Here is a 16,461-nt window from a genome sequence, read left to right as displayed (position 1 = left end):
TTCTGAATATTTCATGTAAATAGAATCATGTGAGATGTTGCCTTTTGTATCTGGTTTCTTTCATTTAGTGTAATATTTTCAAAGTTCATCCATACTATAGCATATTCTTCATTCCTTTTTATAGCTGAATAATAGTCCATTGTTTAGATGTACCACATTCTGTTTATCCATTCATAGGTTGGTGGATATTTGGGTTTTCACTGTTTATTTACTTATGTAAATACACAGGTTTTTAGTTTTTTTGGCCCTGCCTTGTGGCTTCCAGAATCTTTGTTCCCTGACCAGGGATCGAACATGGGTCATGGAAGTGAAAGTGCCAAATCCTAACCACTGGACTGCTGGGGAATTCCTGGTTTCCACTTTTTATTATGTATTAGGTATTTTGAAAAAGCTGCTATGAACATGTGTACAAGTTTTTATGTGACATAGCTCTTTTATGAGGGCTCATTTGGGACAGAAATCTTACTTTATTTGGATATATGTGTCATATAAATCAAATATGACACATACAAAGACATACCTGCTTATCACTCATAAACAAAAGCAGCAACTACCTTTTCTTTTTTCTTTTTCTGCCAGAAATAGGCAGATGGTTGAAACATGAACTTCATATGATAAAAACTAATGTAAAAGCAAATTTTTTAGTATATTTGGTTTTATTCTTCTAAATAAGTCTAAGTCTCTTGCCTGGTGATAATTTCAGGTCAGTTTCTTCTCCTTCAAGATTAAGGTATTACTATGTGTATACCAGGGCCTCCCTGGTAGCTCAGCCGGTAAAGAATCTGCCTGCAATGCAGGAGACCCCGGTTCAATTCTTGGGTCAGGAGGATCCCGTAGAGAAGGCTATCCACTTCAGTATTCTTGGGCTCCCCTGGGGGCTCAGATGATAAAGAATCTGCCGGCAACACAAGAGAACTGGGTTCTGTCCCTGGATCAGGAAGATCCCCTGAGGAGGACATGGCAACCCACTCCAGTATTCTTGCCTGGAGAATCCCTGTAGACAGAGGATCCTGGTGGGCTAAAGTCCATGGGGTTACAAGGAGTCGGACAGGACTGAACGACTAAGCACATGTGTGTACCAAGAATTATAGGAGTCCTTGCCTTTTTTTGAAGAAATCTTTCTTTATTTCACACTATTAAAGACATGAATGGGGACAGTGTGGGGAATATAGTCTATAATTATGTAATATTTTTGTATGGTAACAGATGGTGACTAGGTTACCATGGTGAACATTTTAAAATGTATAGAACTATGGAAGAACTATGTTGTATATGAGAAATCAACATAGTGTTGTAGGTCAGTTATACTTTAAAAATAGCCAATACAATATTGTAAAGCAATTATCCTCCAATTAAAAATAAATAAACTTAATCTCATTGTTAAAAAAATAAACTCATAGAAAAGAGATCAGATTTGTTGTCACTAGTGGCAGGGACTGGTTGGCCGGGGTGGGGAGGAGGGCGGGGTAGGGAGGGAGATTGGATGAAGGTAGTCAAAAACAGTGCAAACTTCCAGGTATAAGCTAAGGAAGTACTGGACATGCAGTGTACAATATGATCAATATAACTAACAGTGCTGCATCTTATATATATGAAAGTTGTTAAAAGAATAACATCACACGGGAAGAAAGTTTTTTTTCTATTTGTTTTTGGCCATGCCAGGCAGCTTAAAGGATCTTAGTTCCCTGAGTAGGGATCGATTTGGATCCTTCACGGTGAAAGTGCAGAGTTCTAACCACTGGACCATGAGGGAATTCCCTTTTTTATATTTTTTTAATGTTGTACGTGTATGAGATGATGGATGTTCACCAAACTTGTGATGTATATAAGTCAAATCATTATGCTGTACACCTTAAACTTTCAGTGCTGTATGTCAGTTATATTTCAGTTAAACTGGAAGAAAAAAATAAAATTAAAGGCATGAAATCACCATATACACTTAAAATACTTTATATGTTAATTCTACCTCAATAAAGCTGAATTAAAAAAAAATTCTATAGCAACAACAGCAACAAATAATAAAGACATGGAGTGGAAGATTTCTTTGAAAAAAATGGGTCATAACCTTGTTGCATTTTTATTCTTTTTGGGGGATCTTTTACTCCCCTCAGTATATCTTCTTGCCTCTTGCCTGGGTGGTAACAGCAACCTCCCAAGTAGTTGTGATGGTGAATGATATATTTCTTAAGTATAAAACTATTTATTTAAAAGATTATAAGTATTTTGGGGAAAGATGCTTGTTCTGGGACTTTTAAGCTAGCTTATTTACCACTTTTAAAGTAATCAACTGTAATTTTTATACTCTACTTTTCCATATGTCTAAAATATCATCTTATATTTTTTAATATAAGATATAAAATATATTTTTATATTTTACAAATGTAAAAATATATTTTAGACATACAGGGGCTATTTTAGGGGCTTCCCTGGTATCTCAGCTGGTGAAGAATCCACCTGTAATGCAGAAAACCCTGGTTTGATTCCTGGGTGGGGCAGACCCCCTGGAGAAGGGACAGGCTGCACACTCCAGTATTCTTGGGCTGCCCTGGTGGCTCAGCTGGTAAAGAATCTGCCTGCAACGCGGGAAACACTCCAGTATTCTTGCCTAGAGAATTCCCATGGACAGAGGAACCTGGCGGACTGCAGTTCCTGGGGTCGCAAAGAGTCAGGCGTGGCTGAGCGACTAAGCACACATATTTTTAAAAGCATATAATTCACAAAGCAAGATTCTTCCTGAAAGTATTTATTTATGAGGTGGAACTACTTAAAAAAAAAAAAAACACTTTTCAGTTCTATACTACTTTAAAAAGAAAACCCACTTTTGAGTTCTATACTACATAACTTTATGCCAGCATAATTAAGGTAAGTTTCAACATAGAATTGATAGATTCAGGATCATAAAATTGTATTACTCTCTTAAATGTGTTTCTTTCTAAACTTGCAGTTGTTATTTGGGAAACAGAGCAGTTGATAGGATTTATTCTTGAGATTTCATGTGAGAAAATTTGCACAGTGTTCATGGGAAGTAAATCAATTGGTAAAAATAAAGATCTGTTTGGTAGAGGAAAGTTATTTGTGCAAGATATAGGTCAAACAGTTTTCACTATAAATTGTTTTTACCTAGCTGCTTGGACATTTAAGTGTGATGGTAATTATCTCCCAAATACCCTGATGACCTATTGATGAATAAGGACATTATGTTCTCCTGTAATCACTGTAAAACATATTCATGTTTTGAAACTAAAAGAATATCTACTCAAATTGACTAACTTGTGTTTTTTCGAGCTGCTCACCTGTAGAGGAAAGATTTCTATAAAACTGAGGAGCCTGACCCAATAGAATGTTGGTATTTCAGAAGTTGTATCCTACTTTTGAGGCTTTCAATATGTGTAAATAGTCTTTCTGTTACTTGTCCTTATAAACTTCTGGGTTCCTGCAATGAAGAGACTATTAACACTGCACTTAATTTTCTTAATACTCTGCTAATGTTTGGTTGTATATTCTTTGGTGCTTTGTTTTGTTTAACGAAATGCCAGACTCTGAAAAAAAGGCTGTTGGTCTTGATCATTGCCCAGTGTCCAAACCTGTGTGAAACATTGAGCCACTTAGTTTTTCATTTTACAGATTGTGTGTCTGGAGGTAAGTTAGTGTGGGTTAATCAAAGAGCAGAAGATAAATTTAGACTCACTAGATTGGTTCCGTATTTTAGGAAAAAATGAAAGGAAAGTTTTGGGGCCTTGTATAACTATTCAGCCTGCCTGATCAGACCTCTGTAGAAATTTCTGTTTTTCCTTGAAAAAGTTTAAGCTATTTATGGGTCTGCCAAAGCAGAGAGCAACTCAGTTTTGAGTCACAAGTGAGTGAAGTTGCTCAGTCGTGTCTGACTCTTTGCGACCCCATGGACTGTTGCCTACCAGGCTCCTCTGTCCGTGGAATTTTCCAGGCAAGAATACTGGAGTGGGTTGCCATTTCACAGAGGACCCATTAATAATGTGTGTAGACTTAGAAAAAATTATTTCTTTACTAAGTTTTTCTCTAGGTGTGTTATTGAAAAATAGGAGTAATAGCTTCATTTTTCTGTACTTCACCTTTATCTTATGAATGATATAGTATAATTAAAAGAGCAATGAAGTAGAGTCTGAAAGTCAGCATTCTAGTAGTAGTTACATCACTAAATAACTGAGAGTGGCATCCTACGGATCTGAGGATGTTGAGAAAACACATGTAAAAAAATGATTAGTACTTACTTACATGTTCCTTGCAGGTGCTGTTGGCAGCAGCGGTCTGTACAAAAGCAGGAAAAGCTATTGTTTCTCGACAGTTTGTAGAGATGACTCGAACTCGGATTGAGGGCTTGTTAGCAGCTTTTCCAAAGCTCATGAACACTGGAAAACAACATACATTTGTGGAAACAGAGAGTGTCAGATATGTTTACCAGCCTATGGAGAAATTGTACATGGTACTGATCACTACCAAAAACAGCAACATCTTAGAAGATCTGGAGACCCTAAGGCTCTTCTCAAGAGTGGTAAGAGTCCTGTAATATTGGGTTAAGATTTTTGGATTTTAAGTTTTTTGTGTGAAACTATTTTCCCCCAAAGCATCTGATGCTTATTATTTTGCATGTTCTATGCACCTAGTAGTCCCTGTCCCAGCATCTTATGTCACATCTCCTTTTACTGGATTCCTAAGACTGTAAATGTTACAAAGGAGAGTATGAAAATTGCTCTTGTTTCCCAGTTCTCTAACAGTAACTGTAACCTGCCCTTGTGGTTCTGACACTTGTTTGGCCATATTTTTAGATAATAATCTGATGAGATATGTTGATGTAGCCACAAACATACAAAGGCTTATGCCAAAGACTTGCTTAAAGAGTAGTGAAAGGAGCTAGTAAAGCAATTCAGGCATACTGAAATTTGTATTTTACAGGATAAGAATTGGAAAGCATAACTGCTGACACATTCTAAATATTTCTTTTCCATTGTTCCCATGATTAGATTCCTGAATATTGCCGAGCCTTAGAAGAGAATGAAATATCTGAACACTGTTTTGATTTGATTTTTGCATTTGATGAAATTGTTGCCTTGGGATACCGGGAGAATGTTAACCTGGCACAGATCAGAACCTTCACAGAAATGGATTCCCATGAGGAGAAGGTGTTCAGAGCAGTCAGAGAGGTAAATAGGGTCTTCTTTGAGACTGCTGGTTTGTGTCTTTCTTTTAGGCTTCTCTGTTTGACTTTCCTTTTTTTATTTGCTAGTCTGGTCTGAACTCAAAGCTGCATCCAAGTATGTCTCTTTTTGTAGACTCAAGAGCGTGAAGCCAAGGCTGAGATGCGGCGTAAAGCAAAAGAATTACAGCAGGCCCGAAGAGATGCAGAGAGACAGGGCAAAAAAGCACCAGGATTTGGGGGCTTTGGAAGCTCCACAGTGTCTGGAGGCAGCACGACTTCTATAATCACAGAGACCATCATTGAAACTGATAAACCAAAAGTGGCACCCGCACCAGCCAGGTATAATCTAGTGTAATCACCTAGAATACAGTCCTAGAATGGCAGATGAAGGCTGGGTATGTGTGTATCTCAGAGCAATCTGATTTCTAGGCAAACTATAAATAATGAGTGCCTTGATAAAGTAAGTGTAATATTAAATTTGGCTGCATATTGATAATATGGGGATAAGGGAGAAATCTGATTGTGGTGTTTTTCCTTTTGTGTAAAAGAGAGTTCTTTTACAGATTTTACCATGAAGCTCAGTTTCCTATGAGAGTTGCCTTATATTGGAAGAGAAGTTATTTAACTGTTTAAGGGACACATACTTTTAATCTAGTGTTCATAAATGGATTTCAGGGAGAATCTAAACTACCTAAGATTATATGAAAAAGTTTGTTTGTACATATTTATCTGGATAGAAGATACAAAGTTTTCCTCAGGTCACACATGCTTATCGAAGTATACCTTTGGTCTTTGGTTACTTGAAGCTTATGTGGTTCTTTTGTTTGTTTGTTTTTTTTGTCATGCCCCTGTAGCATGCAAGATCTTAGTTCCCCAACTAGGGAGTGAACCTGTGCCTTGCACTGGAAGCACAGAATCCTAACCACTGGACCACCAGAGAATCTCTGAAACTTACATGTTAATAGTAATCCATCTGCCAGTTCGAACAAGAAATAGTTTAGTGGTCCACTAAACACTAGGAAACTTTAGTTTTTCCCTTGAGGTATTCACATTTCTCTTAAAGAACGGCTTTAGGGAAAGCTTTAATGATAGGGAATTATTAGTTTTTAACTTTTTAAATCATATGTGTATTTTTTCTTATTTTTGCATTCTTCCACTTAGACCTTCAGGCCCTAGCAAGGCTCTGAAACTGGGAGCCAAAGGAAAGGAAGTAGATAACTTCGTTGACAAATTGAAATCTGAAGGTGAAAATATCATATCCTCCAATATGGTCAAGCGTACCTCTGAAGCAACCAAAGTGCATGCTCCACCCATTAATATGGAGAGGTGAGTGGTAACTTTTTCAGTAGGAACACAGACCACATGGTGTTAAAAATTTTTTTGTCTCAATAGTTTATAAATTCTTTTTATGTTTTTTAATTTTTCCAGATTTAAAAGACTTAAGAGTATATTCTAAACAGCAGGGTTCTACTGTATATTATCACACAGGGAACTACATTCAATATCCTTTGATAAACCATAATGGAAAGGAATATGAAAGAATAAATACATATGTATAACTGAGTCACTTTGCTGTACAGTAGACATTAAACACAACATTGTAAATCAGCTACACTTCAGTAAAATTTTAAGTGTTAACATGAGCTATTCCCCTCTGCCCTCTTTGAACCATAATTGGGGACTCTTAGCCATCTGTTTTCTGTTTAGAACTTAACCTTTCTACCAACTCTGTGGTGGTTAAATTAAACAAAAAATAACTTTTCTTCATGCTTAGTTTATACTTTGTCTCTTAAAATGGACTTGAATTAGAATACTAGAACAATGATTAGCTCTGTACTATATTTTGGCATGTCTTTCTCTAATTAGGACAAAAATTTTAAATACCTTTAGTAGCAAATTAATGTGTTATTTTTGCCTTTTTTTTTTTTGGTTGTTGTTATTTTTGCTTTTTAAGTATTTAAGGCCAGTATAGAATATTTTGATTTGTTTCTTATCTCAGGACTATGGTACTGGTTGGTAACTTTTTTTTTCTTTCCCAATTATTTTTATTAGTTGGAGGCTAATTACTTTACAATATTGTAGTGGTTTTTGCCATACATTGACATGAATCAGCCATGGATTTACATGTGTTCCCCGTCCTGAACCCCCCTCCCCCCTCCCTCACCTTCCCATCCCTCTCGCTCATCCCAGTGCACCAGCCCTGAGCACTTGTCTCATGCATCCAACCTGGACTGGTGATCTGTTTCACACTTGATAATGGTTGGTAACATTTTTAAGTGGTAGTTACCAAGTTCACATTTTCATGACTCAGATTTCTTGTCTTGAAGCCCAGACTTTCTACTGTTACTGATGGTTTTGAGGTCAGGTGAAAGATGAGTCTCAGAGGATACCTCTATCAGGTGTGCTTCAAAGAGGATGTTTTGTGTGTCTTATTTTATATGAAATGAACAAGGTTTTGTTGGGATAAATCTTTTAAATCACTAAAGCTCCTGTGTTATTCCTAGTGGTTGCTCTGAGGGAGACAGGTTTGATACTATTTAATAAGATGTTGGAGACTATCATGTACCAGACAGAGCTTGAAACTCTTTTCTGAATGTTGGAATACTTCTTGAGCAAATGCTTATGAAGGTAAATGACACCATGCGTTGTCTTTAAGATACATTTCTCTGTGGTCTTGAGTCTCATGCTTTTGTTTCTGGGAAGACTTAGAGGTTGGAACAGAATAAAGTAGGACGCCAGCATAGTGTTCTAAACCACTGCAGTTCACCCAGCTAAAAACTGTTTTAGTGAGGAATATGGATAGATTGTACTTAAAAATGGTCCATAGCAGCAATACCTTTTATTTTACTTATTTTAAAAACTAGATTATACATTCATGTAGTTGTTCAAAATTCAAAAGGTTCAAAGGATGTTACACTAAAACTTCTTCCCACCCAGCCATTCAGGATTCTGTCTTCAGATGCAACTAGCATTAACTGCTTTTTGTGTGTATCTTCCAAGAGAGATAGTGTATATATAGATGAATAAAAATATGGTATAATTCTGTTTTTCTCTTGTTATACTTAAGTGGTGGTGTACTTGACACATTTCCACTTGCTTTTTTCACTGCAGTTCAGTCGCTCAGTTGTGTCCAATTCTTTGTGACCCCATGGACAGCAGCACACCAGGGCTCCCTGTCTATCACCAACTCCCGGAGTTTACTCACACTCACGTCCATTGAGTCGGTGACGCCATCCAACCATCTTATCCTCTGTCGTTGACTTCTCCATTCAATCTTTCCCAGCATCAGGGTCTTTTAAAATGAGTCACTTCTTTGCATCATGTGGCCAAAGTATTGGAGTTTCAGCTTCAGCATCAGTCCTTCCAATGAATATTCAGGACTGATTTCCTTTAGGATTTACTGGTTGGATCTCCTCACAGTCCAAGGGACTCTCAAGAGTCTTTTCCAACACCATAGTTCAAAAGCACCAATTCTTCGGCACTCAGCTTTCTTTATAGTCCAACTCTCACATCCATACATGACTACTGGAAGAACCATAGCCTTGACCACCAAATGGACCTTTGCTGACAAAGTAATGTCTCTGCTTTTTAATATGCTGCCTAGCTTGCTCATAACTTTTCTTCCAAAGAGTAAGTGTCTTTTAATTTCATGGCTGCAATCACCATCTGCAGTGATTTTGGAGCCCCCCAAAATAAAGTCAGCCACTGTTTCCACTGTTTCTCCATCTATTTGCCATGAAGTGATGGGACTGGATGCCATGATCTTAGTTTTCTGCATGTTGAGCTTTAAGCCAACTTTTTCACTCTCCTCTTTCACTTTCATCAAGAAGCTCTTTAGTTCTTTGCTTTCTGCCATAAGGGTGGTTTCATCTGCATATCTGAGGTTATTGATATTTCTCCCAGCAGTCTTGATTTCACCTTGTGCATCATCCAACCCAGCATCTCTCATGATGTACTCTGCATAGAAGTTAAATAAGCAGGGTGACAATATACAACCTTGATGTACTCCTTTCCTTATTTGTAACCAGTCTGTTGTTCGATGTCTGGTTCTAACTGTTGCTTCTTGACCTACATACAGATTTCTCAGGAGGCAGGTAAAGTGCTCTGGTATTCCCATCTTTTGAAGAATTTTCCAGTTTGTTGTGATCTACACAGTCAAAGGCTTTGGCATAATCAATAAAGCAGAAGTAGATTTTTTTCTGGTATTCTCTTGCCTTTTCTATGATCCAACTGATGTTGGCAGTTTGATCTCTGGTTCCTCTGCCTTTTCTAAATCTATCTTGAACATCTGGAAGTTCATGGTTCACATACTGTTGAATCCTGGCTTGGAGAACTTTGAACATTATTTTACTAAGATGTGAGATGAGTGCAGTTGTGCAGTGGTTTGAACATTCTTTGGCATTGCCTTTCTTTGGGACTGGAATGAAAACTGACCTTTTCCAGTCCCGCGGCCACTGAGTTTTCCAAATTTGCTGGCATATTGAGTGCAGCACTTTCACAGCATCATCTCATCTTTTAGGATTTTAAATAGCCCAGCTGGAATTCCATCACCTCCACTAGCTTTGTTTGTAGTGATGCTTCCTAAGGCTCACTTGACTTCACATTCCAGGATGTCTGGTTCTAGGTGAGTGATCATACCATCGTGGTTATCTGGATCATGAAGATATTTTTTATATAGTTCTTTTGTGTATTCTTGCCATCTCTTCTTAATATCTTCTGCTTCTGTTAGATCCATACCATTTCTGTCCTTTATTTTGTCCATCTTTGCATGAAATGTTCCCTTGGTACCTCTAATTTTCTTGAGGAGATCTCTATTCTTTCCCATTCTATTGTTTTCCTCTATTCCTTTGCACTGATCACGGAGGAAGGTTTCCTGTCTCTCCTGGCTATTCTTTGGAACTCTACATTCAAATGGGTATAGCTTTCCTTGTCTCCTTTGCCTTTAGCTCCTCTTCTTTTCACAGCTATTTGTAAGGCCTCCTCAGACAACCATTTTGCCTTTTTGAATTTCTTTTTCTTGGGGATGGTCTTGATCCCTGCCTCCTGTACAATGTCACGAACCTCCATCCATAGTTCTTCAGGCTCTCTGTCTATCAGATCTAATGCCTTGAATCTATTTGTCACTTCCACTGTATAATTTTAAGGGATTTGGTTTAGGTCATACCTGAATGGTCTAGTGGTTTGCCCTACTTTCTTCAATTTAAGTCCGAATTTGGCAATAAGGAGTTCATGATCGGAGCCACAGTCAGCAGCCAGTCTTGTTTTTGCTGATTGTATAAAGCTTCTCCATCTTTGGCTCCAGAGAATGTAATCAGTCTGATTTTGGTGTTGACTATCTGGTGATGTCCATGTGTAGATTTTCTTTTGTGTTGTTGGAAGAGAGTGTTTGCTATGACTAGTGTGTTCTCTTGGCAAAACTCTGTTAGCCTTTGCCCTGCTTCATTTTGTACTCCAAGGCCAAATTTGCCTGTTACTCCAGGTTTCTCTTGACTTCCTGCTTTTGCATTCCAGTCCCCTATGATGAAAAGGACATCTTTTTTGGGTGTTAATAAGGAAATTTTTGTCTTCAGTTAAGTGAAAAATTAATTGATTGCTGGGAGAAATATCAATAACAGATATGCAGATGACACCACCCTTATGGCAGAAAGCAAAGAAGAACTAAAGAGCCTCTTGATGAAAGTGAAAGAGGAGAGTGAAAAAGCTGGCTTAAAACACCGTGTTCAGAAAACCAAGATCATGGCATCCGGTCCCATCACTTCATGGCAATAGATAGGTAAATGATGGAAACAGTGACAGACTTTATTTTGGGGGGCTCCAAAATCATTGCAGATGGTGACTACAGCCATGAAATTAAAAGATGCTTCTCCTTGGAAGAAAAGCTATGATCAACTTAGACAGCATATTAAAAAGCAGAGACATTACTTTGCCAAAAAGGTCCGTCTAGTCAAAGCTATGGTTTTTCCAGTAGTCATGTATGGATGTGCGAGTTGAACTGGAAAGAAAGCTGGGCACTGAAGAATTGATGCTTTTGAACTGTGGTGTTAGAGAAGACTCTTGAGAGTCCCTTGGACTGCAAGGAGATCCAACCAGTCAGTCTTAAAGGAAATCAGTCCTGAATATTCATCGGAAGGACTGATGCGAAGAAGTGACTCATTTGAAAAGACCCTGATGCTGGGAAAGATTGAAGGCAGGAGGAGAAGTGGACGGCAGAGGATGAGATGGTTGGATGGCATATCCGACTCAATGGACATGAGTTTGAGCAAGCTCTGGGAGTTAGTGTTGGACAAGGAAGCCTGGTGTGCTGCAGTCAAGAGTTGGACACGACTGAGCAACTGAACTGAACTGATAAATTTATGAAGTTATTAACAGAACTGTGGTTATGTGAGAGAATATCCTATTCTCAGAAAGTATATTCTGAAAAATGTTTAGGGGTAAGGGGCCATGATGTATATGATCTGCGTGTAAATGGTTCAGGAGAAAAAGTAAAATATAGTTACATAGAGCATGCAAATGATCAAACAAATGGGATAAAATGTTAGCAATAGAAAAAAAGGGTATACATATATTTGTGTTACCATTTTATTTTATTTTTTTCTTTTTTGGCCACACTGTGCAACATGTGAGAACTTAGTTCCCTGACCAGGGATCGAACTCCCACTCTATAGTGGAAGTGCAGCGTCTTAACCACTGGACCACCAGAAAAGTCCCTGATTTTTAAATTTTTGACATTATTTTCAAATAAAGAATTTTGTCAGTTCCTCTTTTTCTTGTAATTGCCCAGTATTCATTTTTGTTGACATACTTTTATGTATTTAAGTCGTCCTCCTAGTGATAGACATTTGTTTCTAAACTTTTGCTATTGCAAACAGTTTTTCAGTGAATAACATACAACATTGTTTTTCACAGGTGTAGACTTATCTATCGGATGAAGAATCACTAAACCAAAGGATATAATGCTTTATTTTATTTTCTATAGTGATAAAGTATTCTTTTCCTTTTTTAAAAAATTGAAATGTAGTTGATTTACAGTGTTGTATTCATTTCTGTTGTACAGCAGAGTGACTCAGTTATGCATATACAGATATAGGAATTCTTTTCCATTATGGTTTATCCTGGGAGTTTGGATATAGTTCCCTGTGCTATACAGCAAGACATTTTTTTTTATCCATTCTAAATGTAATAGTTTGGCATACAGCAACAAAGACCCAAAGCAATCAAAAATAAATTTTTTAAAAAGTGTAATAGTTTGTATAATGCTGTATATTTTGATCCATATGGCCATAACACCTTAAAATAAGTTGCTGATGGCTAATCAGCATTAAAGCCCAGAGAAAGGGAATTCTGGTTTTTACCTTTCTGAACAGATCTATTTTTCTTTCTCTACAGTGTGCATATGAAGATTGAGGAAAAGATCACATTAACCTGTGGCCGAGATGGAGGATTACAGAACATGGAGCTGCACGGCATGATCATGCTTAGGATCTCAGATGATAAGTTTGGCCGAATTCGTCTTCATGTGGAAAATGAAGACAAGAAAGGAGTACAGCTACAGGTGCCTAGAGGCTTTTAATAAGGGATTATTAAGGCTTTTGTCTACTTAGCACAGTCTTTTTCAGCTGGAGCTCCTGTATGAACCATAGAACACAGATGATTATTTACTTTATGTAACTAGTACCGTTCTAGATGCATAGGAAGAAAGTTAATCTGTTATCAACAGTGGATGCCTGGAGTCGATAAATGCCTTCCCAAGCCAGTTGTGAGTGATTGACAGCAACTGTATTAGTATGGCCTTTTAATATTGAAAATGAGTGAAAGGTCATTTTGAAATCTAATAAATGACTTCATAATCACTAACAGAGGTACAGAGAAATGCTTATCTGTTACTATTATGCAAAAGTAAATTCATTTAGGATTTTGCTTGAAGTATAGTTAAACAACAAGTTTTAAAACTTAATGGGCAGGTATTTTATTAAAACAAATGACACTGTTTACTCATTCTGCTACTCTATAAACTGCCAGTGCTTGTTTTGTTAGCTGAAGGACAGTATCTAATGGTATATTCGAAACGTACATAAAATTCTTAAAAATGAGTATGTTCTATCTATGTGACTTCTTTCTAAGAAACCTTTATAACACTTGTTCTTGTTACATTTTATTTACTTATTTTCAAACATTTTATTTATTTATTGATGGTTTGGCTGAATCTTTGTTGCTGCATAGGCTACTCTCAGCTATGGTGTGCAGGCTTCTCACTTGAAGCGGCTTCTTTTGCTTCAGAGCACAGGCTCTAGGCCCACAGGCTTCAGTAGTTGAGGCTTCCAGACTCTAGAAAACAGGCTCAGTAGTTGTAGCTCATGGGCTTAGTTGCTTCATGGCATGTGGGATCTTCCCGAATCAGGGACTGATCACCTGCATTCGCTGGTGGATTCTTTACCACTGAGCCATGGGAAGTCCTGTCTTATTTTATGTTTAAAAATTTTTGGCTGCGCTGTGTGGCACATGGGGTCTTAGTTCCCTTACCAGGGATCAAACCCACCTCCTCTCCATTAGAAGTGTGGAGTCTTAACCACTGGACTACCAAGGAAGATTGTTATATTTTATTTAGATAATTGATCTTACATCTCTTGTCACAAGAACAAAACCTTTTTAGAGAAGAAGGTGATTTTGTCTACTTTTTTCCCTCCCTCATAGTTCAGTTTAGCTCAGCTCAGTTGTGTCCGACTCTTTGCGACCCCATGGACTGCAGCACTCCAGGCTACCCTGTCCATCACCAACTCCTGGAGCTTGTCCAGACTCATGTCCATCAAGTCAGTGATGCCATCCAACCATCTCACCCTCTGTCGTCCCCTTCTCCTCCTGCCTTTAGTCTTTCCCAGCATCAGGGTCTTTTCAAATGAGTCACTTCTTCACATCAGTTGGCCAAAGTATTGGAGTTTCAGCATCAATCCTTCCAGTGAATATTCAGGACTGATTTCCTTTAGGAATGACTGGTTTGATCTTCTTGCAGTCCAAGGGACTCTCAAGAGTCTTCTCCAACACCACAATTCAAAAGCATAACCAACACACAGTTGTCTTTTGGAAGTAGTGCTTTTATTATTTGACAGTAGCATTGCTGGCTTGTAAAGTGTATGTAGTCATCAATCCAGAAGTTTCTTCTTTTTCCTTTTTTCCCCTGAATGTGACTTCTTTAATAAAGATTAGTCCATCTTATTTGGCCTGAGTTTGAACAACTTTAGCTCTCTACACAAAATTGCAAGTAAACTTTGCACAGAGCTTTCTTGACTGAGTGACTTCACTTTCACTTTTCGCTTTTATGTGTTGGAGAAGGAAATGGCAACCCACTCCAGTGTTCTTGCCTGGAGAATCCCAGGGATGGGTTTGCACAGAGTCTTGGACACGACTGAAGTGACTTAGCAGCTGCAGTTTCCCTCTCCTTCAGTAGTGTAAGGTGAGGACTGCTATGTGACACAGACAGCTGATCAACCTCTGACTCTGCTCTTCTATTTGGCACGCTTGGCCCCACCATGACGCTGCTCCCCTTGAAGTTGTTTTTTTTTTCCCTTGAAGTATTTTGTAAAGGACTTGGCTGATGGTCTTTTGACTTTTTCAGTTACAAAATTACTAACTTGTTACAAACAAAATGGGTTAGAGTGAAAATTACTTTATTGCTATTTTTAAAATGTCTTAAATCTTTAAAAGTCATTCAGGGACCTCCCTGGTGGTTCAGTAGTTAAGATTGCACCTTCCAACCAGGGGATGTGGGTTTGATCCCTGGTCGAGGAACTAAGATCGCATATGCTGTGGGGTTCTAAACCTGCTCACCGAAGTGAAGACCCAGAGCAGACAAAATTTTTTAAAACAGTCTTTGAGGAAGGGAAATCTTTCTTCAAAATCAAAAATAATTGGAATTTTTAGGCACCCTATTTTAGATGTTTAGATTACGGGCCATGTAAGACCAAAAGGAATTTATTTCCTGTCTTGTCATGTCTGAACCTCAGAAATTTTCTTTCCTTTCTCATTTCAGACCCATCCAAATGTGGATAAAAAACTTTTCACTGCAGAATCTCTAATTGGTTTGAAGAATCCAGAGAAATCATTTCCAGTCAACAGTGATGTAGGGGTGCTAAAGTGGAGACTACAGACCACAGAGGAATCTTTTATTCCACTGACAAGTAAGTGCCTCTGGCCAGTCCTACTAAGCTAGTCTGCATTGAGAATTAGAAATAGCCTTGGTCACTTGGGTACTCTTACCCTTATTGCCATAATTCTTTTTGACAAAATGACCTTTTAAAATGGACTATATTTTAATGATTAGATTTAATTTTTAATATCTTTAATTTTGAAACCATTGTTTTTAATAATTTACATTAGAAAGTTTTAAGGCTGGTATCAGTTTTGATTTGCTGTCTTAACTTTGCTTCATTCTTTTCCTAATGTTCTAGTATACTTGCTTTGCTTTTGTCTTCAGTTAATTGCTGGCCCTCAGAAAGTGGAAATGGTTGTGATGTCAACATAGAATATGAGCTACAAGAAGATAATTTAGAACTGAATGATGTGGTTATCACCATTCCACTCCCGTAAGTTCCCCACATAATCACTTTTTCTGTAGTAAGCTTATAAAACTAGTCTTTTAGAACTCAATTTTGGAGGCAACACTTAGCCGACTATCCCTGCTAAGATATATAAGATACAAAGGCCAGTTGTGAAAGAAACCTGGTACAAAAGACTGCATACTTACTGTATGATTCCATGTATAATACATTCTGAAAAGATAATACTCTTGAGACAGAAATCAGGCATTTGATTGCAGAGGAGCACAAGGAAACTTTGGAGATGATGGAAATGTTCTGTGACTTGATTGTAATGTGCTTACAAGATACATTTGTCAAAATGCATCAAACTGTATGCTTTTGAAGGAGTGCATATTACTGACTTTAAAGCCAAGCATACAAAGCTGGTTGTAGTTCTGAAGATGTTTTCAGATGTTGGTCTTCAGTTTGCTCTTGTAGTAATGAAGGCTTCCAGCAGGAGGAGCCAGTTCTCTGTTTTGTTTTGCAGCTCTTAAATAAGAAACTGAGTCTGTCAGACAGAATTCTTTTTACACCTTCTTTGCTAAGTTACCAGCTAAAGATGAGAGTATGATTTCAGGGTACTGTCCTTGGTGAAATAAGGTATTTGCATTAGTTTCAGGAAATTTTCTAACAACTTCATTGAGGTATGGTTGACATGCAATAAACTACATATGTTTAAATTGTACAGTCGGTTAAGTATTGACCTATATGCACCTG

At 37.7% G+C, this 16,461-nt stretch overlaps 1 protein-coding gene across 2 annotated transcripts in view; it reads left to right on the top strand.

The window, feature by feature from the left end:
* ARCN1 (archain 1) overlaps positions 1-16,461 on the top strand; it is a 38,873-nt gene that overhangs the window by 16,751 nt on the left and 5,661 nt on the right. For both annotated transcript variants that reach the window (XM_070473512.1, XM_020871968.2), the window contains exons 2-8: positions 4,265-4,528; positions 4,998-5,177; positions 5,307-5,512; positions 6,335-6,499; positions 12,560-12,725; positions 15,198-15,345; positions 15,642-15,750. In XM_070473512.1, the coding sequence (XP_070329613.1) occupies positions 4,331-4,528; positions 4,998-5,177; positions 5,307-5,512; positions 6,335-6,499; positions 12,560-12,725; positions 15,198-15,345; positions 15,642-15,750 (1,172 nt within the window). In that variant the 5' untranslated portion in view covers positions 4,265-4,330. The remainder of the gene's footprint in view (positions 1-4,264; positions 4,529-4,997; positions 5,178-5,306; positions 5,513-6,334; positions 6,500-12,559; positions 12,726-15,197; positions 15,346-15,641; positions 15,751-16,461) is intronic.

The sequence above is a fragment of the Odocoileus virginianus genome, chromosome 10 (assembly GCF_023699985.2).
Source record: "Odocoileus virginianus isolate 20LAN1187 ecotype Illinois chromosome 10, Ovbor_1.2, whole genome shotgun sequence".
NCBI classification, from domain to species: Eukaryota; Metazoa; Chordata; class Mammalia; order Artiodactyla; family Cervidae; genus Odocoileus; species Odocoileus virginianus.
Note: the sequence above shows the minus strand (reverse complement) of the source record. Positions and strands in the feature narration are given on the sequence as shown.